We start from the raw sequence: 15,942 nt of genomic DNA, 5'->3' as shown, positions 1-15,942 counted from the left end.
CTTACTACTGCAACCAAACAGGTGACATTCAATAACCAAATGACCTGGGAGTTGCGAAATTTCACTAATTGCAACACTTCAGGGGTGGTATACCTCATCACTTGTTCATGTAACCTTCACTACGTGGGCATGACGACACGAAAAGTAAGCACCAGAATCATTGAACACCGCAGTAACATCAGGTGCGAGCGAGCTACCACCAAAATGACGTCTCACTACATTGAAAAACAACACACACCCAATGACCTGAGCTGGGTAGTTCTTGAACACATCAAGAGTAGTGACAAAAAACAACTGGAAAAAGAGCAACGTTGGGTTTTCAAACTCCATACAGACAGCCACGGCCTAAATGATGGTATACCATGGGGGCATTTCACCAAGTGACATGAACATCAATACCCCTATTTCTGAGACAGTTTTGCAACATCCCTTTTCTCAAACACTGACATTGATTGGCTACCTGGCCATTCACAATACATAGTCGCAACCGATTTACACCATGTTTGTCTATGTGTATGTATTGTTTCAACTTTACTTTTAATATTATTATTTTTTTTTAATATATTTATTCCCAGCCCTTTTCAGTTAATCTATTTTTGTTTAGACGTATCATCATCATTAGTTGTTATCGTTCTTTTCCTATTTCGTTTTTTAGTCTTTGAGTACATCTGTCCTCAGTCACTTTTATTGTACCTCTAAGAGGGCCACCACCAGCGCCGATCGCGTTGGCCATTTTGTCATTGTTTCCGCTCTAGTCTTTTTCAGCATGACTAGGCGGTGACTTTTTCCCATAAAACCTCCTTCCGAGAAACATGTTATGCCTAGCAATGCTTGTTAGGTGGGGTAAACATTCTGTATGTAGTCATAATGGTCTGATGTCAAGGGGTTCTGGGAGAAGACAGTTGGGATCTTGTTAGCACTGGATGTGTTGAGCGGTGGCTCATTGAACCTACAATAAAACTTGTTTTTTTTATAACAAGTCTTTGGAGAAACCTATTATTTTAATAGGCTACAACATATTTTTGGCTACGAGCGGGCGAGCCATCGTAAGGGACCATACACAGTGAACTGTTTTGGATCTGATCCGGTGTTCTGACACACGACGAACAGCTGATGGGGAAGGAATCTCTATGCGCTGTGGTGTTACTGGACTAACGAGTCAGAGTTGTCCATTCCTGGAACAGCCACGAGAAAATAACGCTGTTGTGAAGTCTTACTCTTCAACGACACGGTTTCAAAAGTGGGGAGCCTTAACTCTTTGCGGGACACTTGTGTGCAAGTGTGAACTACCGACTTGGCAGCTCCTGTGCAAGTGAGGACTACCGACGTGTCAGCCCCTGTGCAGTCTATTTTTTTTTAAAAAAGAAAGGAATACCTGGCTGTGAGGAGTTGACGCAGATCGAAGAGCTGGTGAGCCGTTGGAGTGCCTGAGGTTGTTTCCCCGACGAGCTCTGTGGAGGAATGATGACGTACTAGAATTGTACGCAACGTATTGGTGGAAGCTTGGTGGACAGCAGCCTATCACGGATGAGAACGTTTCCGCAGCAACGCAGCAAACAAGTCAGTTTCCTGTGAGAAAGTCAAATCGTCGGTGAGGCGCTGAGTCCGGTTCCTGTTTATTTTGTTTTACAACACGCCAAGACTGGATTAGCTGTTTTGGAGTATCGGCTTGTGACAGTTGACTCTTCCCTACTAAACTGGTTTAGGAGGCAGTGGATGTCGTGCCTTCAAGAGGTTTGAAGGATGAATGACACTTCAGTTTCTGTTCATTCATCACGAGTGTTTTGTTCCATGCAGTTATTTTTTTAAATTTTATTTTCTGGACTCCGTTTTTGGTGACTGACAAGTCTACCTGCCATGATTTGTTGAACTGGATTTGCGAGGGGGACAGTGTATCTTGGTTACAGTTTGGTTTGGTGGGTTGGCATTTTTAGCTTTGTGCACCACGTTTACGGGGAGTAGTTTTGGGTGGTTTGGTCAGTTTATTATAGCTAGATTTGCAAGAGAGGAAATTTGTGTTTGGCACTATGCAAGCTGTAAATCCGCCTCCCCCGTTCCTTGAAAGTCCGGGAGCGCCACCGATACAGTGGAGACAATGGTTTGACGCCTTTGAGACTTATGTGGGGGCCATTGGAGCTTCGCGTTACAGAGCGGAAAGGAAAAAGTTTCTGCTGTTGAATTCATTGGGTTTTGAGGGGAGAGAAGTTTACAAACATCTTCCTGTGTTGATATTAGCTGAAGGTGAGGTCCTTGATGAATATCAAGAAGCGGTTAAGAAGCTAATTATCAAGTTCGACGTTCAACCAAGTTTGGTTGTGTTAAGACACAAGTTCTTTAAAAGAGCACAAGTTCAAGGTGAAAATGTGGACACCTATCTAAGTGCGCTGAGAAAGTTGTGTGCGGAGTGTGATTTTGGTGAGTACAGGGACCAGTTGGTTAGAGATCAATTCATCGCGCACTGTGCGGATAAACAGATACAGCAAAAATTACTCACTATGGGGAACCCTAGTCTGGAGGAAATTATAAAGGTGGCAAAAAGTTTGGAGTTGGCGCAAAACTCTATCAAGGAGTTGAGTAGTGGGTTGGGCTCAAAAGATTCTGTTAATGCGGTTGCAACGACCGGTGCTGTGGGGAACATGATTAGAAAGGATAAAAATCAAGTCAAGGGTCCTTTCAAGAAAACCAATATGTGTTATCGTTGTGGGTATGCTCCGCATGGCAAGGACAATAGATTTTGTCCCGGGAGAAATGCTAAATGTCATAAGTGTGGCAGAATGGGACATCTCGCTAAGGTGTGTCAGTCTAACTTTCTGAAAAATGAGAAAGTGAATAGTGTTGGCAAAGACGAGAGTTTGAGTGAGAATGAGTTAGTCCAAGAGTTTCAGGATATGATTGTGACTGTTGTTGATGAGAGCGTTGTTTCTGGAGATCCTGCAGACTGTGTGGATCCGTATGAGGAAATAAAAGTGGGTGATGTGACTTTGAACTTGTTGGTAGATTCAGGAGCACGTATCACTATGATTACCCATGATTTGTTTAAGAAGTCATGGGGTGACAGACCCTTGTTTCCACCAGATAGAGCGCCTGTCTCCTACGAAGGACGTAAGATAGACCTGGAGGGCTTTATAGAAGATGTGCTGGAGTTTAAGGGGCGCAAGATTCATGGTAAAATCTATGTGGCTGTGCGTGGTCTAAACATTCTAGGGTGGTTTCACCAAGGTTTGTTTGGCATGGTATTGAGACCAGGGACAAGTGAACAGGTGTTGGTTGTGCAAGATTTCTTGGGTTCTGACAAGTTGGAAAGTGATTTTCCTGGTGTGTTTTCTGATTCTTTGGGAAAAATTAAAGGTTTCAGACACAAAATCAAGATTAAGGATGATGCCATCCCAGTTAAGCACAAGGTGAGGTCAGTGCCTTTTAGTCTTAGAGCTGACCTTAAAGCAGAGTTGGACAGGCTGGAAAAATCTGGCATAATAGAGCCAATTGAATCTAGCTTATGGCTTAGTCCATTGGTGGTCGCACGTAAACGCAATGGCGAGATTCGTTTATGTGTAGATTTGAGGAGTCTCAACAAGGAAATTTGGGTGGACGCACATCCTCTACCTAAAATCGGGGATTTATTGGAGGAACTGAGAGGAGCTGAATGGTTTTCGAAAATTGATTTAGCGTCGGCATACCATCAGGTGCTGTTAGATGAGGACTCTCGACATTACACAGCTTTTAATTCACCTTTTGGGTCATTCCAATTCTGTAGAATGCCTTTCGGGCTAGCTTCTGCAGCGTCTGTATTCCAGAGAGTTATGCAATCGGTGTTACAAGAGGTGAAGGGGTGGTGATCTTTCAGGATGACGTTTTAATCTTCAGTAAGCATATAGATGAACATGACAGAATTCTTAGATCTGTTTTGAGCATTTTTGAAGAAAAAGGGATTGTGGTTAAGAAAAGCAAATGTGAATTCTGGAAGAAGGAGATAGAGTTCTTAGGACACTTGGTCTCTGGTGTGGGTGTGAGTCCGAGGCCTGGGTTGGTAAAGGCTGTTGTGGAGTGTCCTTGTCCCAAGAATAAGGACGAGCTGCGTTCGTTTTTGGGTTTGTGTGAATTCTATTCGCGCTTTATTCCAGGTTATGCCAGTAAAATGAAAGCGCTTTCCAATATGTTGAGATCTAATGTCATGTTTGTGTGGGATGAGTTGTGTCAAGAAACTTTCGAGTTTGTCAAGGCTGAAATGACGAATGCGAAGTCTTTGAGGGCATACGACCCAATGATACCTTGCATCATTACGGTGGATGCCAGCAACTATGGTTTGGGTGCAGTTCTTACGCAAGTTGTGGGAAATGAAGAGGTCACCATCAGTTATGCGTCCAGGCTTTTGAGAGACGCTGAGGTCAATTATTCTGTTATCGAGAAGGAATTATTGGCATGCTTTTGGGTGTGTGAGAAGTTTAGAACGTATGTTTGGGGAAGGAAATTCCAGATTCACACTGACCATAAACCGTTGGTTTATATATTAGGGGGTGAGCGAGTAAAGTACGCAACACCCAGAATTGCGCGCTTGACCACGAAGTTGTTACAGTATAATTTTGTCACTAAGCATATACCGGGAAAACAGAATGTCAGGGCAGATATGTTGTCTAGACTGCCTGTGAGTGATGATGACCCGTTAGATCTGGAAGAGGACAAAGAGGATTGTTTTATTGCGGTGGTAGATGCTGTGGACAACAAGGCTTGTAGTGAGATGGAATGGAATGTGGCTGTGAAAGCTGATCAGTGCTTGGACAGAGTGAAAGAGTTCATCGTAAAGGGGTGGCCACGTGAAAGGTGTGTAAGTCAGGAGATTCAACCTTTTTGGAAAATTTCTGATGAGCTGTCTATTGAAGATGTCGTGATTATGAGAGATGGCAGGTGTGTTCCCACTTCAGGTATTCGTTCTAAACTCATTGATTGTGCGCATGATGGTCATCTGGGGGCGACCATGACCAAAAGGCGCCTTAGATTGCATTATTGGTGGCCTTCTATGGATAAAGATATTGAAGAAAGTGTGAAGTTGTGTGGTGTGTGTAGTGGTGCGGAAAAGAAATTGAGGGTTGTTACACCTCCTCTTCAACCCATTGATTATCCCATGAGACCGTGGTCGAAAGTGGGAATAGATCTAGTTGGTCCTTTCAATTTCCTTCCGTACAATCTTCGCTTTGCTTTCGTGTTAATGGATTTCCATAGCAAATGGCCGGAGGTAAAGTTTTGTGCGACTCCTACTGCCAATAATGCTATTTTGTTTCTCAAAGAAATTTTCATGAGAGAGGGATTTCCCGAAGTCATTGTGTCAGACAATGGTGTGCAATTTGTAAGCCAGGACATGGAAAATTTTCTGAAGGAGTCAGGAGTGAAACATTTAAAGAGCTCAGTTGGGCATCCACAGACCAATGGTTTGGTGGAGAGAATGAACAGGGTCGTTGGTGATTGTATCAAATGGGCAAAGCAAAACTGTCTTGATATTGAAGGTGCGGTGAGATCTATGTTGTGGTTCTATCGCACAACACCTCATTCTCTTACCAAAATTGCTCCTTTTGTGTCTTTGAAGGGAAGGATTCCTACTTCTGTGTTGTATCCTGCTTGGCTGTTGAGGACTGTGGCCGGCAAGGTGTCCTCTAATATTGATAAGGATGCTTTGGAGTTGCGTGTGAAGGATGCTCAGAAGAAGATGGCTGACAGATATAATATCAAGAATTCAGTCAAGTTGGTTGGGCTTAATCCTGGGGATCTTGTTCGAATTAAAAGCACGAGGTTTGTCAGTAAGGGTGGAAAGAATTTTGGTGAACCGGTTCGCGTGGAGAGAGTGTGTGGGGGTGCAGTGATGGTTGAAGGAGGTCACTGGTGGAACTTGAGCAAAATTGTCAAGGTCCAACCCGCTGTTGGTGCATCTCCTTCATTGGATTCTAATTCTACTGGGGGTAGTAGTGTGTTGTGTATGGGGCCCAGAAGATCCTCGCGTGTCAAGCAACTCCCGTGGAAATTGCGGTGATGGGAAAAATGATCTCTGGAATAGATAATTAGTTATTTGTACGATGTTATTTGTGGTTTTTTGTATTTTCATTTGTTATCGTGTTTTGTGTGTATTTGTTTTTGTTTATTTCAAAAAGAGGTAATATGTTATGCCTAGCAATGCTTGTTAGGTGGGGTAAACATTCTGTATGTAGTCATAATGGTCTGATGTCAAGGGGTTCTGGGAGAAGACAGTTGGGATCTTGTTAGCACTGGATGTGTTGAGCGGTGGCTCGTTGAACCTACAATAAAACTTGTTTTTTTTATAACAAGTCTTTGGAGAAACCTATTATTTTAATAGGCTACAACAAAACACTCTGCAATATGCGGTCTCGAGGAGAGGTGAACCCAACAGGGAGGATTTTCCTTTGATGTAAGTACTGTTTGTGATTCACAGGTACCGACCGGGAAGGCGGCGGCACACACGACGGCTCTCCCGCGTTCTTCCCTCCCCTGCCCATCATGAAGCTTTCAACATTGCTTCTTTCTCCTTTTTTACCCTCAGCGTTCCAGTCAAACTTTCTCAGCCCCCTGATGACCATGAGGCACAATTTTGCTTCATAATTAGTATGTTTTTTTTCCTAGATCTGTTTAGACCTTATATGTGTTTCTACATGTTTGTGTGTCTTGTAAACATACCAGTACAGACCCTTCTGAATACTCTCATAAGAAAGCGCTGCAATCACACCACGCGCTTTAGATAAACACCACGTTGAGAGAGCACACGGGTGTTTACCGATTGTTTAAAATTACTACTCACCAGAACGCATGATCTCTGAAAGCACCTAACCAGTCATCAAACTATTCTATCTATCATGTTCATAAGGCAGTGTCACGGGTTAATCACTTTGTTCTTTGTTTGTTTTTATTTATTTCCTAAACTATTTCACAGCGCCATTCATTTTCAAATGGTTAAAATAGGAAGAGTGCGCAATTCTGTGTGTCTTACTAACCGAGCATGACAAAGCGCGCACACTAATATATGAGTGAACATGTATACTGCTTTACGTTTATACCATTAGGAATAGGTTATATGTGATAACTCTTCTCTTTTTTCAGAGATACTACTGATTAAAATATCATATGTATTAACCACGCTTGCCTAAATATTTGCAGTGCGATTTAATTTTCTTTCCTCACTTTAGGTCACTTTAGGAGTGGTACACACAGGGCTGGACCCTGTGTTTGTCCTAATGAAGAGCACTGGGGAAGTTCGAAACTAGTTGACGTCCACTAGGGACTCCTGACTCATAACCAACAGGTACCCTAGAGACCGACCCCGTTTTTATTATATCAACTAGGGGCCCGATTAAAGTAATTTTACCCACTAGTTAGATATTTTTAACTCACCCACTCCACGCACATCACTGCACTACACATAGTCACTCAAAAACAGTGCTCCTACGTAGTGTCGCAAGTCGTAGCACGCCTCAGCCCACAGCGGGTTGGGATGGCACCTATGATGAAGCATGTCACCGTGGGGAAACCCTGGTGAGTGAGGGGACTCAAGAAAGGACATTTTTCCTTTCAATACCGAGTTTTTTCCAATTGAGCAAAAAAACTTTGTCTGTAGCTAGGTTCTTTATTCCGATACTTCGGATATTTTTGGTTCACGATTGATACAGGAGGGTGGACCTAGCTTTTCCCTTCCCTCTGACTCGCCCTCTTTTTCTGAATCTCGATTTTTTACCATCTACATTAAGTTTTACCTCTGTTTTATTATCACTTTTCTTTTTAATAAGTTCTACTTTGTCTTGTTTCGAATTGTTAACAGATCCATCCATTTCTTTTATCCAGATGTCAGTATGTTCCATTGCTTTTGCAATCTGTATTGTCTCATCTAAATCATATTCTTTTGTCAATAACGTTTCCTTTATCCTTTTATTATTGGTACAGCGTACTATTTGATCTCTTATTAAGGCATCATTTAGTTGCTCAAATTTACACGTTATCGCTAACCCTCTCAAAGTAGATACATAGGATTTAATAACTTCACCTTCTTTTTCGTTTCTAGTAAAGAATTTATGGCGTTCAAGCACTACATTAGTTTTGGGTGTAAAATGCAATTCTAACATTTGTAGAGACATATCGCAAATGTTACAAGGTTGTCCATCTCCCATCCCCAAAGAAATTTCAGGTATCTCTTTGTATATTCTTCTTCCTTCATGGCGACAATGGTCTGCGCAAGGAGAAGAAGCCAGCATACCATCCTCGTCGCCATGAAATAAAGAAGAGCCTTCACAGGTTTCTTGAAGTTTGGTGGTAATTTATTCATCAAACAACATCCCAGCAGAGAGTATCTTCTTCACTTCAATCTCTCTCTTCTAACTCTTTATCCTGGAACATATCATCACTTCCATTCTATGTGTATCTAAGTAACAGGCCTATGACATAAGCAGTAGACATCTCTACACATAGTAACTTGTGAAACTTTTATATGCTTGATTACACCAAATTAATTTGTAGATCTGAAGTCTAAGCATTGAAACTTGATGCTTTAAGCATGCTCACCACTGCTTTTCAGCACTCTTTGCCTGACTACATTAAGGCAGTGATGCTGCTGTGTAGTCATTTATAGTTGCCAAGTGTCCACTTGGCCAATGTTTCACTTTAAGTTAGTCCTGACCTTCTTAACAAACATCACATTGTATCCTGGGACATGAAAAATTGCTGTTAACATTGTAACTATGTGCTAAAAAACGCCAGCACAGAAGTGCTGTTGGCTAAAAAGCCACAATTAGTTGAAGGCATCACATAGAAAAATGGGACACGTTATAGCTATGAATTCTATTGATATTTGGAAAGTGTTGTGTGGATATTTTCAGCATACATAACGCCAGTGCCGTCATGTTTTTTTTAATAAGCTGTGTAAAGGGGCAACATGAACTTTTTACTGAAAAAGGCATGTATTGCAAGACAAATTCTGATGCTATGTTTGCACCATACAACAGCATCACAAGGACACCATCTCAGGCTACTTGCGCCAAAGTACTACCTATGGGATGCCATGCTATCTCAGGAAGAAATTACATTCATTGACTCCAGGGTGGATCGTGAATGGCAGAACCTGGACTACGGACTGTTTTAGCCAAGGGTGGCTTGACCTTGGCATCAGGTATGAGCATTTTGTACTCCATACAGGTTCTTAGTTACTAATGATTAGTAGCATACGGTTGCAAAAGAAAGAAATACCAATTAATATCATATTAGCTTTCTTCATAATTTACACATTCTTTACATTTGCTATGGCAACAACAAGTGTGATAGTTGCCACAATCATTTTGTATATATTCTGTATGGGGTTGGCCTCTAATAGGACTGGTCCAGATGCCCTCTTTGTGTACTGTGTTAGGACAAGGGGTAAGGGGAGCTCCTCTATAAGATGTCTCTGGCAGGATTGTAATCAAGCAGGATCCCTTATTATCCCTATATGGATCTTTTTTCAGATAAATCACTGGAGATGGTTCATGAGACACGTGTCCTTTTTCTCTGCTTCATCACGTATGCTGGTATATCTTTCTGACCAGGTGACGTCTTAACAACACAACAGTATCAGCCCCTTTACTCCTTCAAGATTAATCTAAGACCTTTCAAATCCCTATCCATCGCAGACATTAGATTTGCTGCAAGAGGAGCATCCCTTTGACATGCCTTATCTCTTCACCTACACAATATTCTAAAGTGTTAAAAGTTTTTAAAAATGCCTATCATCTTACCCCGGTTATTACTATTATGATAAGAATACTCCTCCAATTCCATTAACCTTCACCCAAATACTTTTCTAATTAGTTGAGCATTACCCCTATGCCTCAATCACGTACAATCCTATTCTTACCAGAAAAACAATTCAAAAAGCTTGAGACCGGCTTGTTTCAGCTGGGGGGAATGTATTCTTATCCTCTGCGCACTAACCTGGCCACCTAAAGATTGTAAGATGTCCAAGTCACCTGTGCCAATGTGAAGAATACATTCAATGAATTGCTCATTTATTATTAACAACGCTCACAGCTGCACCCCATGCCACTGCCCCTATAGGTGCACTAATACCTTCTTTTGTGAATAAGTGGGAACTGAACACAACATTCATGTAGAGGTGTGAAATGTTAAGTATGAAAAAGAACATTATTCACCTTCCTGAAATCGGTTTTGCTCATTTTTCCATAAGGTTGCTTAATGAAGGCTAGTAAGATGTTACCAACAGGTATTTTTTGCCGGGCCAATGAATCCTTCAGATATCGAATTCCTGCATCCATAGTAACCTTCCTAAAATTAGCAGCATTGTGAGGGACTGCCTCTTTTCTCCTAGAATAATCAACACAATTAGAATACATTCGCTGGGTTGGTGAAGTATTTTAAACATTAAAGTTTCACACATCACTTTAAAAAAAAACGTCGACATTGAAATACAGTGTGGACGTAACATATTATTTTCTAGAAATGTACTAATAACTGACATGGGTGGCACACTTACCCCTTCAGTGCCAACAACTAAAGGCTATTTGTAAAATGCACGTTCACTCTTGGCACCGACATAACAGATGTGTACAGCAGGAATTCATTCGACCGTCCTTTCACACACAAATGGTTGGAGTGTAAACATTAGTCCACTGATGCACCTGAACCTGAAGCTGAAATAGTCTCACTTGAAGATTACACAAGTTCAATTAATACATTTGATGCAGTAGAACATTACATTTAGATTGCCTTTTCAAAGGGAACTCTATATTGGTACATTTGTCAATCCTCAGGAGCGGAGGAAGTGAACGTTTATGCACACGAGGGAGGGGTCTACCTGAGAGTCTTCACTTCTAAATATGATGTAACTTACCTTTTGTGGGAGACAGAAAATTCATCAGCAAGTTCACCCTTCTTACAGATAAAGATGCTGTCCACTAACAGCCAGTTTCTAGACACTATCTGTGTCCCTGTTGTTGGAGCGCCTTTTGTTGGACTGTGCTTGGCGAACAGTTGTGTTACATTACCCAGAAGACTCAGGAAATCAAAATGCTCCCGTTGCTGCTGCTGGGGCGGAGAGGTAACCTGGATCTTAAGCAACAGTCCCTGAGCAGGAGGGTGTACCCGGCTGAGGCTCGCCCAGCTCTGGTCCGCATTGTGCTGGTTTCACCCCATCCTTTGTTCCGAAGCCTAAGCTGCAACCTAGGATACTCCTCTGGGTACAAAGTGGGACAAATGCATAATCGAAATGCCCAGAGTCACAGTTCAAAACCAGAACGCTCGCCCACGTTTCCTCCAATCTCCTTTTTAGGTTTCACCTGCACAGTGCTTGCGCTGTGCTTGAGAAATCTATTATTTTTAATATAAACTTAAAAGGGACTTAGATCCCACCTACTCTCTTTCCTGGCTTCTCATTGGTTCCTGTGCATGCCGAAATACTGTTAAGATCTGCTTTGGTGGAACTATAATTTGCCCTTTACTATTGCAGCATATTTACATATTAATGTATCACCCAGAGAGATAAAGTGATTTGCATGCAATCACAGGATGTTGCGGGGCGGGAGACTCGAACCGCAAACCTCAGCTCTCAAGTCAGCAGCTCTGGCCGTTACGTCCTCTCCACTCGCGTGTTATGTGTCGGGGACCTCTCTTGCCTTCTCCCAGACGATGATTGATGAAAAAATCTCTTTATTCATTACATAGGCGAAACCGACACATTACCAATGCTAGTTCTTGGAGCTCCTGATGCTGCAGAAGAATTGTGTAATATATTGTTGTAACTGCGCCTTCATTTTAAATAACTTTCAATGCTTTTTTTGGCTACTTAGTACTCTCCTAGGGAGGCAGCATGCTTTGGGCTTACTTATTTATTAAGTACTTTTGAGGTATTTAGAGCATTCTTCAAGTTCATTGTTTCATGGTTTCTTACGAATTGATCAGCCTTGATATCTAGGAAAGTAGAGCTTTACTATCTCAATGTGATCTGATATCTTCTCTACATGCTCTTGCTTGCACAAAACAGACTTTGATGAAATAATTTCCCCGCCACTTGTGACTTTTAAGCCTTTCTCCTTCAATGTCTGGGAAATATTCCGATATTAGCTTTAAAAACTCTTGTTTGGCTGCTTATCCTCCCATGCGGGTGTCTCCGATTTGCTTTTTGCTGATGGATACTCCTAACTACAGATTCCTCACTTTAGAATATTCTCCTGGTGCCAGACTCGATCTAGAGATTTTTGTAGGAGTGCTCCTGTGCACTGCTAGGTAGCGGAGCTTGGAATTGGCTCTATACTACCCACACTTGAGGATAGGAGCTGCAGATGAGTGCCACCAAAGTCTGTTGCCAGTTCCTTTCTTTCTGCATCTTTCGATGCAGATCTGGAGTATCACTGTTGAATTTGTCTATTTACCAACAACTTCCAATTTTTTTACAGTGAGCTAAGGAATGATGTCCCATTGAAAATGAATGGATTTAAGCCATGTCATGAAGCAGATTTCAGTCACGGGTCAGCACAAGGTGTGTCTTTAGTGCCTGGGCTCAGGACACAACTCGAAGGCATGTGATAAGTCCAAGTACAAATGCAAGCATAAAAAAAACACAAGCATGACAACCCAATGAGAAGGCATATGAGTGCTCTGCAGCAGATAGAAGGTTTCAAAGAGGCTATGCTGCAAATATTCAGTGCACTTCTGGCTCCCTCTGGTGTGCCTTCTGCTCCTCAGAACTGCAGGAGCCTCCATTCAAGTTACCGCCAGCATGTTCTTCCTCAGCACAGTTTGTCTCCCTTAAGCCAGTTACTAGATCCAAACCAACATTGGTGCAGACTTCCACCCCATCCCAAGGATTCATGCTGGATCCCACCGCCATTGGCACCGGCAGATGATCCGGTGTTGATGTCCATGTCAAACCCCAAACAAACATTGGCTAAAGCTTGACCAATGTTGCGTTTCAAAATTACAAAAGCTCAACTAGTTGTCTTGCAGCCTGATTTTAACCCTGCGCCACTATCACGTCTCAGCTATCACCAGGGGCGCCATTGTCATTTTGGCTGTGACTCTGGCTCTGAACCAACTGAATTCTTGGTTCAGACTCTAATGTTCTGCAAGAGCAGGGTGCGCCCCAGGATATTGATGATAATGATGAAGGGGATGGCTTGCCCCCCCCCCATTATACTGATGGTGTCTTATACTTTGATTTACAGAACACCAGTGTGCAGAGCTTAACTCACCACATGGACCACCAATGGAAAAGAGGGCCTCATTTGCAGTGGTAGTCTGGAGGGCAGCTAAGGTGTTACAGTTTCGGCTGCCCTCCATTGAGACTAAAACACATTTTTGACAGATGTTTTACAGCCCGGGTCAGCAAAAATTGAGACCTTACTTCCATTTAATGATGCCTTCATAGATACTCTGATGGCTATCTGGTCAAAACCATGTTCTTGCCTGTATGTAAACAGACACATGGCCAGACATCATAAACTGGTTTTCCCAAATTGTCTCGCCAAGCACCACAGTTCAAAGAGCATTATTGTGCAGGTCTCAACCAGTAAAGTGGCTCCTAACCTATTTCCAACCACTCCTCTGAATTAGCAAACATATATTTTCTTCTGCCAGCCTGAATCGTGATCTCTAAATGCACCCTTCCTGTTTGGCTGATACACCCATGCCCTTTGGGACATGGTCAGGGAGATCTTGCTGGCAATCCCAGAAGATCATAGGGCCTCTTTGGACTAGGCAACAAATGTATATAATAAAGTAGGTTATCTGTGCAGGTATGGATACCACGGATTGCCTTGGCATGACCGCTGGTACCAGTGTTGTCCTTCGTAAACCTGTCTGGATGATGCCTATTGGCTTCTATGGCAATCTGCAGGCTTTTCTAAAGGACATATCCTTTTATGAGTTGGAGCTCTTTTGAGAAATGGCAAATAACACTTAGGAGCGCTTTAAAGATAGTAAAGCCACAATGCATTCCTCTGGGCTGTTTCCCCCTGCCAAAAATGTCCACACCAGTTTTGGAAATATAGGGCTATTTGAGGGAGCTAGCATATAATTAAACACATTCCAGGCTATCCTTCTGCAGCAATGAGTTCAAGTCCAGATCATTTGATGTTTCAGACACTCTCCTGGATCCAAGTAAGCATGACTCTAATGCTAGTTTGCTTGTTAACCTCATGCATCTTCCTTGTGAACCATGCCAGGTGGCATATGTGAGCCCTGCAGTGGAACTTGACGCCCTAGTGACACCATCAGAAAGTACGAAGATCGCCTTTCTGAAAACATCGAGGTCTAAGAGGCAGCTTCAGATCTGAAGTGATGGTTGCTTGACTGGAATTTGTCCTTTGGCAGGGAACTTTGCCTTCAGTGAGGAGAGATGCATACTTGCTGGGTTTGGGATGGGGTTCACTTGTGGGAGATGAAGATTAGAGGGCTTTGGTCTCCAGTGAAAGGCCAGCTCCATTCACCTGGCCCTGAAAGCCTTCTTGCCATCCATCAAGGGGAGGGAGTGCAGTTTCTCAGGGAAAACACCATGGTCATGTTGTGCTGCAACAAGCAGGGTGGAGTGGGGCCTTAGTTCCTGTGCCGGGAGTCTTTGGACTATAGAGGTAGCTAAAACTCCACTACATTTTTCTAGTTGCCAACTGGTGTCTCTGAAGACCAGAGAAGATGAAATGAGCAGAAGTCATCTGGTAGATCACGAGTGGTACTTGCATTCTGATGTGGTGCAGGGAATCTGCCATCAGTGTGGGGGACCCTGTCTGGACATTTTTGCACCGACAAGAGCCACGACAAAATCCTTCACCTAAATCTATGCAATTTATGCCTTCATGCATTGAGATTAAGTGTCAGCAATTGACTACGTTTAATATTTTACCTGAGGTTGTTATCCTCGCCTGTAGGTGTTTCTCTGTGAAATCCATTTATGCTGGGCACCAGAACATGTTTATAACCTGGTGCAATGCCCAGATCGCAGACCGTTTACAGGCAAAGCAGCCAAATGCTCTTTTGTTTTTTATCTCATGGAAGTCCTGCAGTGGACAGTATATAAAGTTATTTGTGAACCCTGTTAGCTTTTATACTTCTACAGTACCAACCATCCTTGTTCCAATCACCTGCTGTGATGATATTTACAAAAGGTTTTACACACCTGTTTCCTCCCAAGCCGTTAATAATATCACAGTTAGACCTTAACTTAGTCTTGACATTCCTCATGTGTATGCCCTTCATGCCTATGCTTACCTGCTCACTGTGCCTCTCTTAACATTGAAGAGTGTCTTTCTCTTTGGAATTACATCAGCTTGTTGCTTGGGTGAACTGCAGGTACTGTTGGTCCAATTACTACAACACATTTTTTTCTGGACAAATTGGTGCTAGGATTTGGGTGTCCTTCTTACTAAAAGTTCTGACTCCCTTCCACATTGGGCAATCAATTACATACAGAAGTCTTTGTTCTTCCTCGAAAGAGGAACAGAGGCTTTATGGTGGGAATCTAAAAGGGCTTCAAGCTTTTATGTAGATTAGATCAAGGATTGAGTGTACAATTAACTTTTTGATGGGTTCTCTGGATCAAAGAAAGGGAAGGATGTGCAGAAGAGGACCTTTATGAGGTAATTAGTCCTTTGCTTTATGATCTGCTAAGTGCTGGGCAGAAAGCAGCCCCTTGAAAGTCAGAGAGACCATTCCACCAGGACTAGGGCTGCTACCACTGTGTTAGCGTGAGAATGTATGTCGATGATATGTGCCAGCCTACAATGTGGACATCAGTGCATACGTTCATTAATCACTATTGCCTTGACAGCCACGTCTGACGGGAAGGTCATTTCGCCCACTCAGTTCAGCAATACCTTTTGCTGTGAGCCCGCTCCACAGACCCTCCACCTGAGGGAGGTAGTGCTTTGGCATCTATTCTAAGTGGCAGAATCCATCAGAAGAACAAGTTATGTACCT

The 15,942-nt window shown here is 42.7% G+C and overlaps 1 protein-coding gene across 1 annotated transcript in view; it reads right to left on the bottom strand.

Annotated features, from left to right (window-relative positions):
* Positions 1–15,942, bottom strand: part of EFCAB6 (EF-hand calcium binding domain 6) — an 879,195-nt gene that overhangs the window by 434,938 nt on the left and 428,315 nt on the right. The window contains exon 16 of the mRNA XM_085652469.1: positions 10,170–10,341. Within this exon, the coding sequence (XP_085508595.1) occupies positions 10,170–10,341 (172 nt within the window). The remainder of the gene's footprint in view (positions 1–10,169; positions 10,342–15,942) is intronic.

This window comes from Triturus cristatus, chromosome 4_1, assembly GCF_964204655.1.
Source record: "Triturus cristatus chromosome 4_1, aTriCri1.1, whole genome shotgun sequence".
NCBI classification, from domain to species: Eukaryota; Metazoa; Chordata; class Amphibia; order Caudata; family Salamandridae; genus Triturus; species Triturus cristatus.
This window is presented reverse-complemented; position numbering and strand designations above follow the sequence as displayed.